This window comes from Chelonoidis abingdonii, chromosome 1, assembly GCF_003597395.2.
Source record: "Chelonoidis abingdonii isolate Lonesome George chromosome 1, CheloAbing_2.0, whole genome shotgun sequence".
Taxonomy (NCBI): Eukaryota; Metazoa; Chordata; order Testudines; family Testudinidae; genus Chelonoidis; species Chelonoidis abingdonii.
The window spans coordinates 312,434,586-312,446,699 of NC_133769.1; the positions used below are offsets into that span (position 1 = coordinate 312,434,586).

At 45.0% G+C, this 12,114-nt stretch overlaps 2 protein-coding genes across 2 annotated transcripts in view; both read right to left on the reverse strand.

Moving 5' to 3' along the window:
- The window catches only part of SIAH3 (siah E3 ubiquitin protein ligase family member 3), a 72,465-nt gene that overhangs the window by 38,635 nt on the left and 21,716 nt on the right, over positions 1 to 12,114 (reverse strand). The gene's annotated exons all lie outside the window — the stretch shown is intronic.
- LOC142046143 (apelin receptor B-like) lies at positions 9,803 to 10,447 on the reverse strand. The gene has a single exon (XM_075061890.1). It carries the CDS (start codon positions 10,445 to 10,447, stop codon positions 9,803 to 9,805), a length of 645 nt encoding a protein of 214 aa, XP_074917991.1.

A 12,114-nucleotide genomic window follows, 5' to 3' on the forward strand; every position in this document is an offset into this window, starting at 1 on the left:
GCTCCCAATGCCTGATGGGGTGGGTGGTTCTGGGTACATGTCATCAGGCCTCCTCCCTCCATGAAAGCAATGGCAAAAAATCATTTCTCGCCTTTTTCCTGGGTTACTCGTGCAAAAACGACATACCACAGCAAGCATGGAACCCACTCAGCTCACTGTCACTGTATGTCTCCTGGGTGCTGCTGGCAAACACAGTACTGCAGTGCTATACAGCAGCATTCCCTTGCCTTGCCTTGCCTTGCGGATGGCAGATGGTGCAATATGACTGCTAACCGTCATCATCGCCCTGTGGATTTTCCTGGCCAACTTCAGTTAGGTTGGTTGGGGGCGTCTGGGCAGATATAGGTGCTCCTCGCCAGTGTTGGTGAGGTCAATCAGGGGTGCCTGGACAAAAATGGGAATGACTCCAGGTAATTCTATTCTTTAAGTTTTGTCTAATGGCGATTCAGGCCTGCCTGGAATACCATGCCAGCTGGAGGCTTCTGCCTCAGGCTGCTCTCCCACTCGACAGCACTGCATGGTCGCACCTACCCCAGCCTACCCCTTGCTCCCATGGCTCATGAAGCCTGGACAGTAGTAAGGAGCAGTTCAACTATAGGCTGAGCAAGTGCATAATGGTGGTAGAATGTGCCTTTGGAGGTTTAAAAGCTCACTGGTGCAGTTTACTGACTCGGTTAGACCTCAGAAAAAACAATATTCCCATCGTTATTACTGCTTGCTGTGTGTTCCACAATATCTGTGAGAGCAAGGGTGAGACATTTATGGTGTGGGGGTGGTTGAGGTAAATTGCCTGGCCACTGATTACACACAGCCAGACACCAGGGTGGTTAGAAGAGCACAGCAGGGTGCGCTGTGCATCAGAGAAGCTTTGAAAACCAGTTTCATGACTGGCCAGGCTATGGTGTGAAAGTTCTGTTTGCTTCTCCTTGATGAAATCCCGCCCCCTTGGTTCACTGTACTTCCCTGTAAGCCAATTGCCCTCCTGTCCCCCCTTTGATCTCCACTTGCAGTGGCAATAAAGTTATTGTTGTTTCAAATTCATGCATTCTTTATTAATTCGTCACACAAATGGGATATCTGCCAATGTAGCCCATGAGGGGTGGGGAATGAGGGAAGCACAGGGGTGGGGTAGTTGTAGGGGCACCCCCTAGAATGGCATGCAGCTCATCATAGAACTGGCATGTCTGGGGCTCTGACCCAGAGCGGCCGTTTGCCTCTCTGGTTCTTTGGTAGGCTTGCCTGAGCTCCTTAAGTTTCACATGGCACTGCTGTGGGTCTCTGTTATAACCTCTGTCCTTCATACCCTTGGAGATTTTTTCAAATATTCTGGCATTTCATCTTTTGGAACAGAGTTCGGCTAGCACAGATTCGTCTCCCCATACAGCAATCAGATGCAGAGCCTCCTGTTCGGTCCGTGCTGGAGCTCATTCAAAAGTTCATGGGGCTTTTCCTGTCTACCTGGCCAGTGCATCTGAGTTGAGAGTGCTGTCCAGAATGGTCACAATGGAGCACTCTGGGATAGCTTCCGCAGGCCAATACCATTGAATTGCATCCATACTACCCTAAATTCGACCTGGCAGGGTCGATTTCAGTGCTAATCGCCTCATTGAGGAGGAGCACAGAAATAGGTTTGAAGAGCCCTTTAAGTTGACAAAAATGGTTCGTTGCGTGGACGGGTGCAGGGTTAAATTGATCTAATGCTGCTAAATTTGACCTAAACTCGCAGTGTAGACCAGGGCCAAGTGTACTGCGGCCAAAAGGGCTAATGCAATCCTATGACGCATAAATGGGAATCTCAGGTAGGACTAGAGGTTATTTTACCTTTGTTTTTGGCATGGTGCAATCTCTTCTGAAATAAAAAATTCAAGAAGGATGTTGACAAATTGAAAAGGGTCCAGAGAAGAGCCACAAGAATGATTAAGGAATCAGGAAACATGCCTTATAGTGATAGACTTGCGAAGTTCCATCTATAACTTAACAGATCAGGTTAAAGGGTGATTACTTGGGGAACAAATATTTAATAATGGGATCTTCAGTTTAGCAGAGGAAAGGAAATACAATCCAATGGCTGGAAGTTGAAGCAAAATATATTCTAACTGGAAACGTGTAATTTTTTTAACAGTGAAGTAATTGACCATTGGAACAATTCAGGGTAGATTCTGCTTTGAAGGCAATTTTTAAATCAAGACTGGATGTTTTCTAAAAGATATTTTCTAGGAAGTATTTTGTGGAAGTTTACTCCTAGGAGACTTCTACCCCATGGCACAGTGCAGAATTTGTGCACAATTAATGTTCTGTGCAGAATTTCCTTTCTCGCCTACCAGAAATGGGCTGCAGAGCTGCTGGCCTCCACTAGGGGCCACTGGACCCAGCACAGTCAAGTTCCCTAGATTGCAAATAGACACTGCTGGGGGGAGGGGAAGGGAGCTGAAGGGTTCCAGGCAGCTACAGTTCCTAGAATGACATTAAGGAAGGAGTCAGCATGCGGAAAACTCCATGCAAGCCCAGGACCCACATCAGGCTTTCTCCCTCTGGATCTCTGGGGTGGGGGGAAGGGGGAGGAGCTGTGGCTGTCTGGGCTGTGCAGAGGGGGAGAAGCGACATGCTGCAGCTGGGCTCCAAGGGAGAGGGGGCAGAGAAACAGGAACTGGGATGTCATAGAGCTTTCTGTAACTCTCCATTCCTGGGGGAATCTTTTTGTCTGTATTGTTACAGACATAGTTGCTGACAGGTATTTTGAAATTACCAAAATTTGAAACTGGGCATGATTATATAGTGTTCTGTTGACAGAATAACATACACAGAGTTTTAAAATATTGTGCATAGGATTTTTAATTTTTGGTGCCAAATTCCCCTAGGAGTAGAAGTGCTATGGCTTGTGTAGCACAGGATGTCAGACTAGATCACAATGGTCCTTCTGGCCTGGAATCTATGAAACAACATAAGCATCTCATCATTTAGTTGTATAGGGACATGGTGCTGTGTGGTTCTGCTATCCCCTGACAGAGAAGTGCACCATGTTACCATGTAACTGCTAAATGTTCTTGGTTTAGTGCTGCTCCCCACAGCATCAATGTTAGGGTGCTTGATAAATCAGGGCCATATCTTCCCCATAATCCTACCCAGTCTGGTGCAATCTCAGTTTCAGTCTCCAGACATGGGAGTGTCCTTTTATATACGGCACATTGTAAAGGATCTTGCCAGTCCAGTTCATGATAAATATAAAGAAGGCAGGAATGAATAAGATAAATAGTTGTACCACAGATTTATGACATAGTGAGGAGCACTGCATTAACAGGTCTCTACTCTAAGTGCTAAACAATGAGGCCAATGCTTCCTACCACTCCCGCTCCCCAAGATAAATTGACCCTGTCTAAGTAAGAAAATCTTTCCCAAATCATATTACAATCAGCTTAGATCACAGAGAGGCTTCAGGCCATAACAGAATTAGAGCTTTTAAATCATTATCCCTTTCTCCACAAACATCTGCATGATACAAGGGAAGCTAGACTGCAAAGGAGACAGAAGGGTTTCTCCTGATTTCATTACAGCTTTAAGTAACAAAATAAATAAAGGAAAGTTGACCCATGGCTGAGGGAAAGCCATCAGGGGTTACACAGAGGCAAAGAATTACTCCAGGATTTTTTTATTTTATTTTTTTTGGTCATGAAATGATTTTCTTTCCCTTGTATCTTTTCCTGGACTCCATAAACTAGGTAACACATGTACATGTAGTTACTCAGGTAGACATGTCTGTAATTTCACATTGTGTGTGTAATGCCAGTGTTTTTTAATTCCAATGTCTGAATCTTAATTGTTGTAAGAGTTTATTCTAATATATTACAACATGACAGCTAAAAGGTTGTATACGGGAGCCAGGGAGCGTGTCTGATCCCCTTACTATGCCAGGCAATAACTGAACTGATATGGTCATTGTACTCAAAGAGAAGTGTGAACACTGTATTAAAGCTGAAATGAAGCCAGCAGAACACAGGAGTATATTCAGGCTGTTGCAAAAGAGGCTTATCCATAGTATTATGCTGGGAATTGGCCAAAAACTCACTGAAGCTGGTGGGCATAGCAGCCACCCTTCATTCAGGAGAAATCTAAAAAACAAGTCAAATGTGGAATAGATAGCTGAATCAATTGAAGCCACCACCCAAAACACAGGTCACATATAAGGCTGGTCAGAAATCTGAGCTATGTAGGTGGAGGGATTTGAATGGGGGCTGAATGCAAATACATGAAGGGAGATATTGGTTGAGGGAACTCTGTGTGTGTGTGTGTGTGTGTGTGTGTGTGTGTGTGTGTACACGTGCGCACACGCGCTCTCATGGGTGGCTTGTCTACACTTGAAACACTACAGTGGTACAACTTCAGCTGCACTGCTGTTAGCACTTCAAGTTTACATAGGGTGACCAGGTGTCCCGATTTTATAGGGACAGTCCTTATATTTGGGACTTTTTCTTATACAGGAGCCTATTAGTCCCTACCCCCGTCTCAATTTTTCACACTTTCTGTCTGGTCACCCTAAGTGTAGATGCTAACTACACCGACAGGAGGGGTTCTCCTGTTGGCACAGTTAATCCATCTCTCCCTGAAGCAGTAGCTAGACTGATGGGAAAAGTCTTCCACTGACTTCCCATTGTCTACATGAAGACTTAAGTTGACTTAACTACGCTGCTTGGGGGTGTGGATTTTTCACATCCCTGAGTAACATCGCTGAGGTGATCTAATTTGCTAGTGTAGACCAGGTGTGTGTGTGTGTGTGTAGGTGACAGAAGAAGCAGCAGCAGTAGCAGAAACATTACAGAAGCAGACAGAGAAAGCAGCAGGGAAGTACCAGAGATAGGAACATGCTACAAGTGTTTTTCTGGCTAACTAAAAACTGAGAGCGCTTTGGGGAAGAGTGTTGACTGGAAAGATGCTTAGAACTGAGAGCAAAGAAATGGTCTCCTGCTGTTTGAGTCATACTGTGTTCAGGGAAACAGGACTTTGTGTACATTCTTTGTAAATAAACAGGATTGCAACAAAGAAATATGAGACTCATAAAATTAATTTCTGCTAAGGGAAAGAACCTGGCAAGACCCCAAATATTGGCTAACCATTTGGGACAAAAGGAGTAACAATAGCAAGGTCCATGACCATGATAGTTTTCCTCAAATGAAATCTCCTGAACTCTGCCTATATCAAAATCAGGATTTTCTTCAACAACCTATTTTTACTCTGTGTTCCAAACACTTCGTTTACGTTTGGATCTAAAAAGTATTTTTATTTTCCTTCTCTTCGTAATTGAGAACAAAGAAGAAATGAAGAAGAATGAAACACTCGAGTCTGTAAAACTGAGCTAGAAATTTTGCATTTCCAACAGGCTCCTTCAAGAAATTTCCTGCATTAGTTGCTTCCAGTCATACAGTGAATCTAACATGGCCCCCAAAGGCATGGTGTCTGAGCACCTCAGCATTGATGGATGTATCCTCACAGCACCCCTGTGAGGTAAGAAAATCTTATCTCCTGTTAGAAAATCTTATCCCCTGTCAGATCTCTCTCAAATTCTGTGGCCAAACCAGGAACTGATTTCATATCTCCCAAATCCCCTTGCAGTGGCTTCACCACAAGCTCTTTATTCTTTCAATGCAGAAAACGCCACAAGAATGGTCTTTCTCGTGGTTTTTGGCACTTTTGCTTCTGGCTGGATTTCACAAGTGCTGTGGCAGGCAGAGGTGAAAAAATTATGGACATTGGAGGGGGAGGAGTTGAATTGAACATTTCAGAATCTTCACAACGGTTTGGTCAGCTGCCGTAATGGGCAATAGGTCTGGAGGAATAGTGGCAGGCCCGGTGCAAGGAAGTTTTGTGCCCTAGGTGAAATTTCCACCTTGCACCCCCCACCCAGCTAACCCCGCCCCCCCGGCAGCTAACTCAGCCCCTGACCTGGGGAGCTCCCTCAGAGTAACTACCCCACCCCACCGCGATAGCTAAACCCTCTCCCCCCCATCCCTTCACAGTAACTAACCCTGCCCGGGGAGACTCCCCCCCCCCACGGCAGCTAACCTCACCTGGGGAGACTCCCCTCCACCACCACGGCAGCTAACCCTGCCCAGGGAGACTTCCCCCCTCTCCCACTCCCTCTCCCACTCCCCCCGCCACGGCAGCTAACCCTGCCCAGGGAGACTTCCCCCCTCTCCTACTCCCCCCACCATGGCAGCTAACCCTGCCCGGGGAGACTTCCCCCCTCTCCCCGCCCCCGCCACGGCACCTAACCCTGCCCAGGGAGACTTCCCCCCTCTCCCCCCAACCCTGCCACAGCAGCTAACCCTGCCTGGGTAGCTCACCCCAGCTCACCTCAGCTCCGCCTCCTCCACTGAGCACGCTGGCACTGCTCTAATTCTCTTCCCAGCCCAGGCTTGCAGCGCTGATTGGAGGAGACTTAGAGCTGGGCTGTGTGCTCAGCGGAGGAGGCAGAGTGGAGGTGAGCTGGGGCGGGGAACTGTTTCCCTGTGTGCCCCTCCCCATTACTGCGGGGAGCCCTCCCTGCGTGCCCCCCCCCCAGCTCACCTCCACTCCATCTCCTCACCTGAGGGGACTTTTAGGTGCCCCCAACTACTAGGCACCCTAGGCAGTCGCCTAGTTTGCCTAAATGGTTGCACCAGCCCCGAATATCGGGCAAGTGGGATTGGGCAGGAAAAGAAGATTTCTATTTTTCCAAACCAATTTGCCCACCTTGGGTTTTAAGTAGAGGTGGTCCACAAATGCAAAGTTTAGATCCAGAAGTAGATGTTTTCCAGCATCCAGGAATGTTTGAGCCTGAAGTTTCCTTTCTGGTCCATGTCTGTTTTAAGCTGTATCACAGTTACACAAATATCTCTTTCTTGCACAATGACTGATTTTCTGAAGAAAAAAAATAAGTAACCTCCACTCCTTACACACCCAACTCAAGTGCCAATTTCTCACTTTGCCTGGGGATACTACAACAGGTTTCCTTTCTGATTTTTTTTACTAAACGAGCTCTGCCAGGCAGCTTGTGGTGTGTTCATTAGCAATCAGAACACTGTCTACACTGGCACTTTACAGCGCTGAAACTTGTAGCACTCAGGAGGTGTTTTTTCACACCCCGGAGCGAGAAAGTTGCAGTGCTATAAAGTGCCAGTGTAGACAAGGTTTTACTGGATGAACTTCAACAAGCCATTTGATTTCTCTGGGCTCAGCTTCTTGATCTCTAAAGTGGAGATAAGAGTATTTGCAAGTAGCCTGGAGGATTTCCTTTCCAGGAACATTCTTTTAAAAACCTGGCTATTTGGCAAAGGTAAAAATTTAAGTTCTTCAGAGCAATTCTTCTGAGTCATGGATACAATATCAAAGGGAAGAGTAAGATCATCAGAGAAGAAAGGTAAGGGATTACTTGATCAGTCTTTTAGGCCCAGATCTTCAAAGGTATTTATGCTCTTAACTCCCAATGATTTCAAAAGACATTAGGTATCTAAACTGATCATACAAGATGCTGTAATCTAGCAGAATAAAGCATAACAGATCCAGTCACTGGACATTGAAACTAGATATTAAATTAAACATCTGTGCCTTTATTTCCAGTTTTAACCATGGGGATAATAAATTGTTGAAAAAATACCAAAGGCTGTGGTGGATTTGCTGTCACTTGAGGTCTTTAAATCAAGGTCATCTGTCTTTTTAAAAGAGATGCTATAGCTGAAGCAGAAGTTATGGTGCAGGAGTTACTAGGTGAGAATCTCTGACCTGTGTGATGCAGGAGGTCAGACAAGATGATCAGAAAGTTCCCTTCTGGCCTTAAAATCTATGTAGCCATTTTTGCATTCATGGCTGGGATAGTTTAAACCATACTCAGGGAGGCAAGTAAATCATCCTACATTCCTGCCCAGGCTCCACACTGCTGTTACCTCTTCAGAGCTTCTAGTCTGTGCTGAGCAAGGAAGTAGGATGTGCTACCCACCCCGTACCACCACCAGCAGCTTTGTTCATTCTTTAAGATGTATATTTTCAGCAATGTATATGATGAATTGACTGGACAAACTTAATGGAAAACAATGGAGTATGTGTTCCCTCACCCCTAAGTCTCTGAAATGTGCATTTGATTTAGGCTTAAGAAGACAGTTATTGCACAGCCATGAAGTATCAAATAGTTGTTAAACATTCGTAAATGTAACAACTAGGTAACAGACACATATCTCCCATTTTCAGCAGCATGACAACTGGCACATCAGACACTCTTCTGAAGGAGCAGTTCTTTCTAATTTTCCAGTATGGGTTGAGTCTTAAGCATACTGTAGAAATGAAGAAATCATTTCATTCTTGGAATTCCTGGCTGCTGAAGTCACAACAGGTGGAATCTTTGAGGGACTGATTATTTATTTTTTGCATTATTATTATTATTAGACTTTGTCAGACCCTAATTAGCATAAATACCTTATTAAATCATATTAGGTATCACCAAGGTTTGTGAGCGACAGCAGTTTGTTCTTCCTTTATGGTTATAGGCTAGTAATATTATAGAACTCTTTGGATGCTTACTGTATCTAAAGATTGATTTAGGGTTAAATTAGTGCACCTTGTTCTATTATGTATACACATATGGTTAATAGTCTAACTTAAAGTATATGAAGGCAGTAGCCTGTGTGAACTATAAAAACAGGCAGTAATAAAGCAAGAGATTGTTGCTGATCTGCAGCTGATTTGTCTTTATTTGAGGAACTACTTCAGTGTCAGACTTTAAGCAGTTCTTCTGAACAGCTTTTTTTCAGCAGCAAACCCATACGCAAGCTGATTAAATGCCAGTTGGTTTTTGTAGACATATTTACTGAGCACAAAGAAGAGATCCATCTCTGTGACTTTTCCTCTGTAAATATTTTTAAATAAGCAACTGGTATTTAATTACCACACTGTAAAATAATGGCAAATATAGATCTATTTCTAGATACAACAGGGCAGTTGCTTTATGGTAATTAAATAACATCAATTGATTATATTTAGACTCAAACCTTGGAAGATCAGGAGCCTCACTTCTCAGGATGGAATTTATTGGCTCTAAAGACCTTGCTTCTTGGCTGGCTCAAGCTCATACAGTTATTAAGACTTCTCAGGGTTGACAGTATTGAGAAATAGCAGGCAAGGGAAAGGTGGAAACAAAGTCTTTCCTACTGTTTTGTAGGGTTTTCTTTTCACTGTAGAGAGGTGTCTCTTCAAATTTCTATTCTCGCTTGCAATCTTGAAAGGGCAGAGACTGATTACACCTTAATCTCATGTTGAATAACAATTTTTTTAATCATAGTTGTGTTTTGCAAAAACAAAAATAAAATTGTGCATTTCACTTTTCACTGGCATCGATAGGGAATGCACCATGTTATTAAGAACAGGATCAGGCTAATAATGGGGTTTTTAATTAAAGAGTTTTTATTTTTTGCTTTTCAGTGAAAACATCACAATACAAAAAGATAATTATAAATTTATAGTGTTTTTTATTCATTGGTAATATACTGCAAAGTGCTATGATTCATATGCAAAATCATTTCATTAAACTCTAAAATCAACCCAATCAGTACTTTACAACCAATAGGGGGATGATGCTGACAAGGTAGGGAAGGAAAGTATGATGGCAAGGAAAAAGAAGGAGGGGAGAGAGGAAGGAGTTTATGGACCAGTCAATGGGCCCTGGGGCATTCCCTAGTTGAATGCACAAAGATACACACATCCTCATCATAAAGGATAATAGATAGATCCTCCCCAACTAATTGCAAGCCAACTTGGTCCAGATGAGCACCAAAATCCATGATTAAAGATGTAAGATTATCAGGACTGGCTTAGGCACCAGCAAAGCAAGCACGTGCTTGGGGCAGCACATTTCCGGGGGCAGATTCCAGTTGTCAGCAGGGCTAGGTTGCGTGTCATGCAGCAGCAGGGTGGGCAGGGCCAGTAGGCTGGCCAGTAGCCAGAACATGGCCAGCAAGAGCAGCACAGAGGCATGAGGGTACACTTGCCAGGAATGTGGCAGCGAGCGCATGATGGCTAGGTAGTGCTCGAAGCTGAGGCAGCCCAGGCAGAAGACAGAGGTGAGCAGAACCAGGTAGCTGCTGAGCTTGCACAGCGCTGAGCCGAAAAGCCAGTGGAAGTATAGTGCCGTGTGGGCGGGCCACAGTGGCAGGGTCACCAAGAAGGCCAGGTCGGCCAGCGCCAGGTTGCCAATGTAGGTGTCTGCGGAGTAGTGCTTGGCTCGCCAGCCCCGCCACATGGTGAAGATCACCAGCCCATTGCCCAACAGCCCCAGCATGAAGACCAGCATGTGGAGCACAGGCAGCAGTGAGAAGGACACCTCCCAGTCCACCGGCCACTCACAGTGCATGCCTCGCCTGCTCTCGTTCGCTTCCCCGTAGTAATAGTAGGACTCGCCACCCAGCGGGTCAGTAGCTGCATCCTCCATGGCCCTGCACTGTGCCCTGCCACCGTCACCGCCCACTGCCTATAAAGGGGGCTTCTGCCACTACCCCCTGTGGCGGGTCCAGAGACCCACCCCTGGCTGCTGCTCTGCGAGACCAGCCTGTGGGGGAGCCAGGCTGTCCTGGGCCAGGGTCTTGCCCTCCTCCCCAGGCACAGCCGGGTCCAGAATCCCAGCCAAACTGAGGTAAATCACTTCTCCCCTCACTTCCAGAGTACGCCCACCCCCTGCCTCCCAGCCCAGAGCAAAGCTGGAAGGCAGACAGAAAGAGAACAAGAGGGGCTCCTGTTTGCTTGGGTTGAGGGGTGAGTGGAATCGCTCCAGACCCCAAACTGGGTGAGCCAAAACAAAAACGAAACCAAAACAAAAACATTGCAAAGTGTAAACATGTGTAAAAGCCAAAAAAAAAAGGGGAGAGGGAGGGGGGATGACGAACATTTTTTTTGCTGGGGGGCAGCAAAAAATCTAGAGTCAGCCCTGAATATTATGTGTAGGATCATGCACCCAATGGAAAGAGATTACTTATTTTTCTCCCCTGTCCATTATACATATTCATGAATGAATTTTTTCTTAATTTCAAGGCAGCTAGCTCCAGCCATATCCAATTCCTCAATTGGTACAATGGTGATCTCTGACTTTGCCCCATTATCCTTGTCGTAAACAGATAGTTAAGGGTTAATGCCTCTTTTACCTGTAAAGGGTTAAGAAGTTCACCTAGCCTAGCTGACACCTGACCAGATGAACCAATAGGGGAACAAGATGTTTCAAAAGGAAAGAAGGAAGTTTCCTTTGTTTAGTCAGTTTCAGTTTCAGCCAGAGTGAAAAAGATCAAGGAACCAGCCTCTTATCAGAGTAGTAAGTTTTAGAAAGGAATAAATAGGTTTATGTTTATTTCTTTGTAACCTGTCTTGTGCAATTAGAGGAAGAATCAAATTGGGTATTTGGGTAATTCTGTGTAACTAGGTTTTGCCCAGGGGAACATCCTCTGTGTTTTGAATCTGTTGCCTGTGAGAGTAGTTATGCTAATCTCTCCCAGAGGATTTTCTTTTACCTTTCTTTTCTTTAATTAAAAGCCTTTTTCTTAATACTTGATTGATTTTTTCCTTGTTTTTAGATCCAAGGGGGTTGGATCTGGATCCACCAGGAGTTGGTGGGAGAAAGGAGCAGGGATGGTTAATTTCTCCTTGTTTTAAGATCCAAGGGGTTTGGATCTATGTTCACCAGGAAATTGGTGAAGTCTCTCAAGGCTACCCAGGGAGGGGAAGGTTTTGGGGGGAAAGAGAGTGTTCCAGACACTAAGAAATCTGAATGGTGGCAGCAAGACCAGATCTAAGCTGGTAGTTAAGCTTAGAGCTTCTCATGCAGGTCCCCCACATCTGTACCCTAAAGTTCAGAGTGGGGAAGGAACCTTGACAATCCTACAATTTACTCCTGACACAGTTGGCAAGAAACAAAAATAGACAGAGGTTTAATACCTCACTGGTTTTTGGCTCTGATTTTGAAATGCTTATAAAGAAGGAAATTGACCTCTTCCTGGGTACCTGTGAGCCATCAACTCCCTCTGACAAGCTTCTTTAAGAAACTTAAAAAGCCTGCCTGAGAGGCAGAATTATTAGCTTTGCTGCAGCTAACAGAAAAAGGGGGGAAAGAAA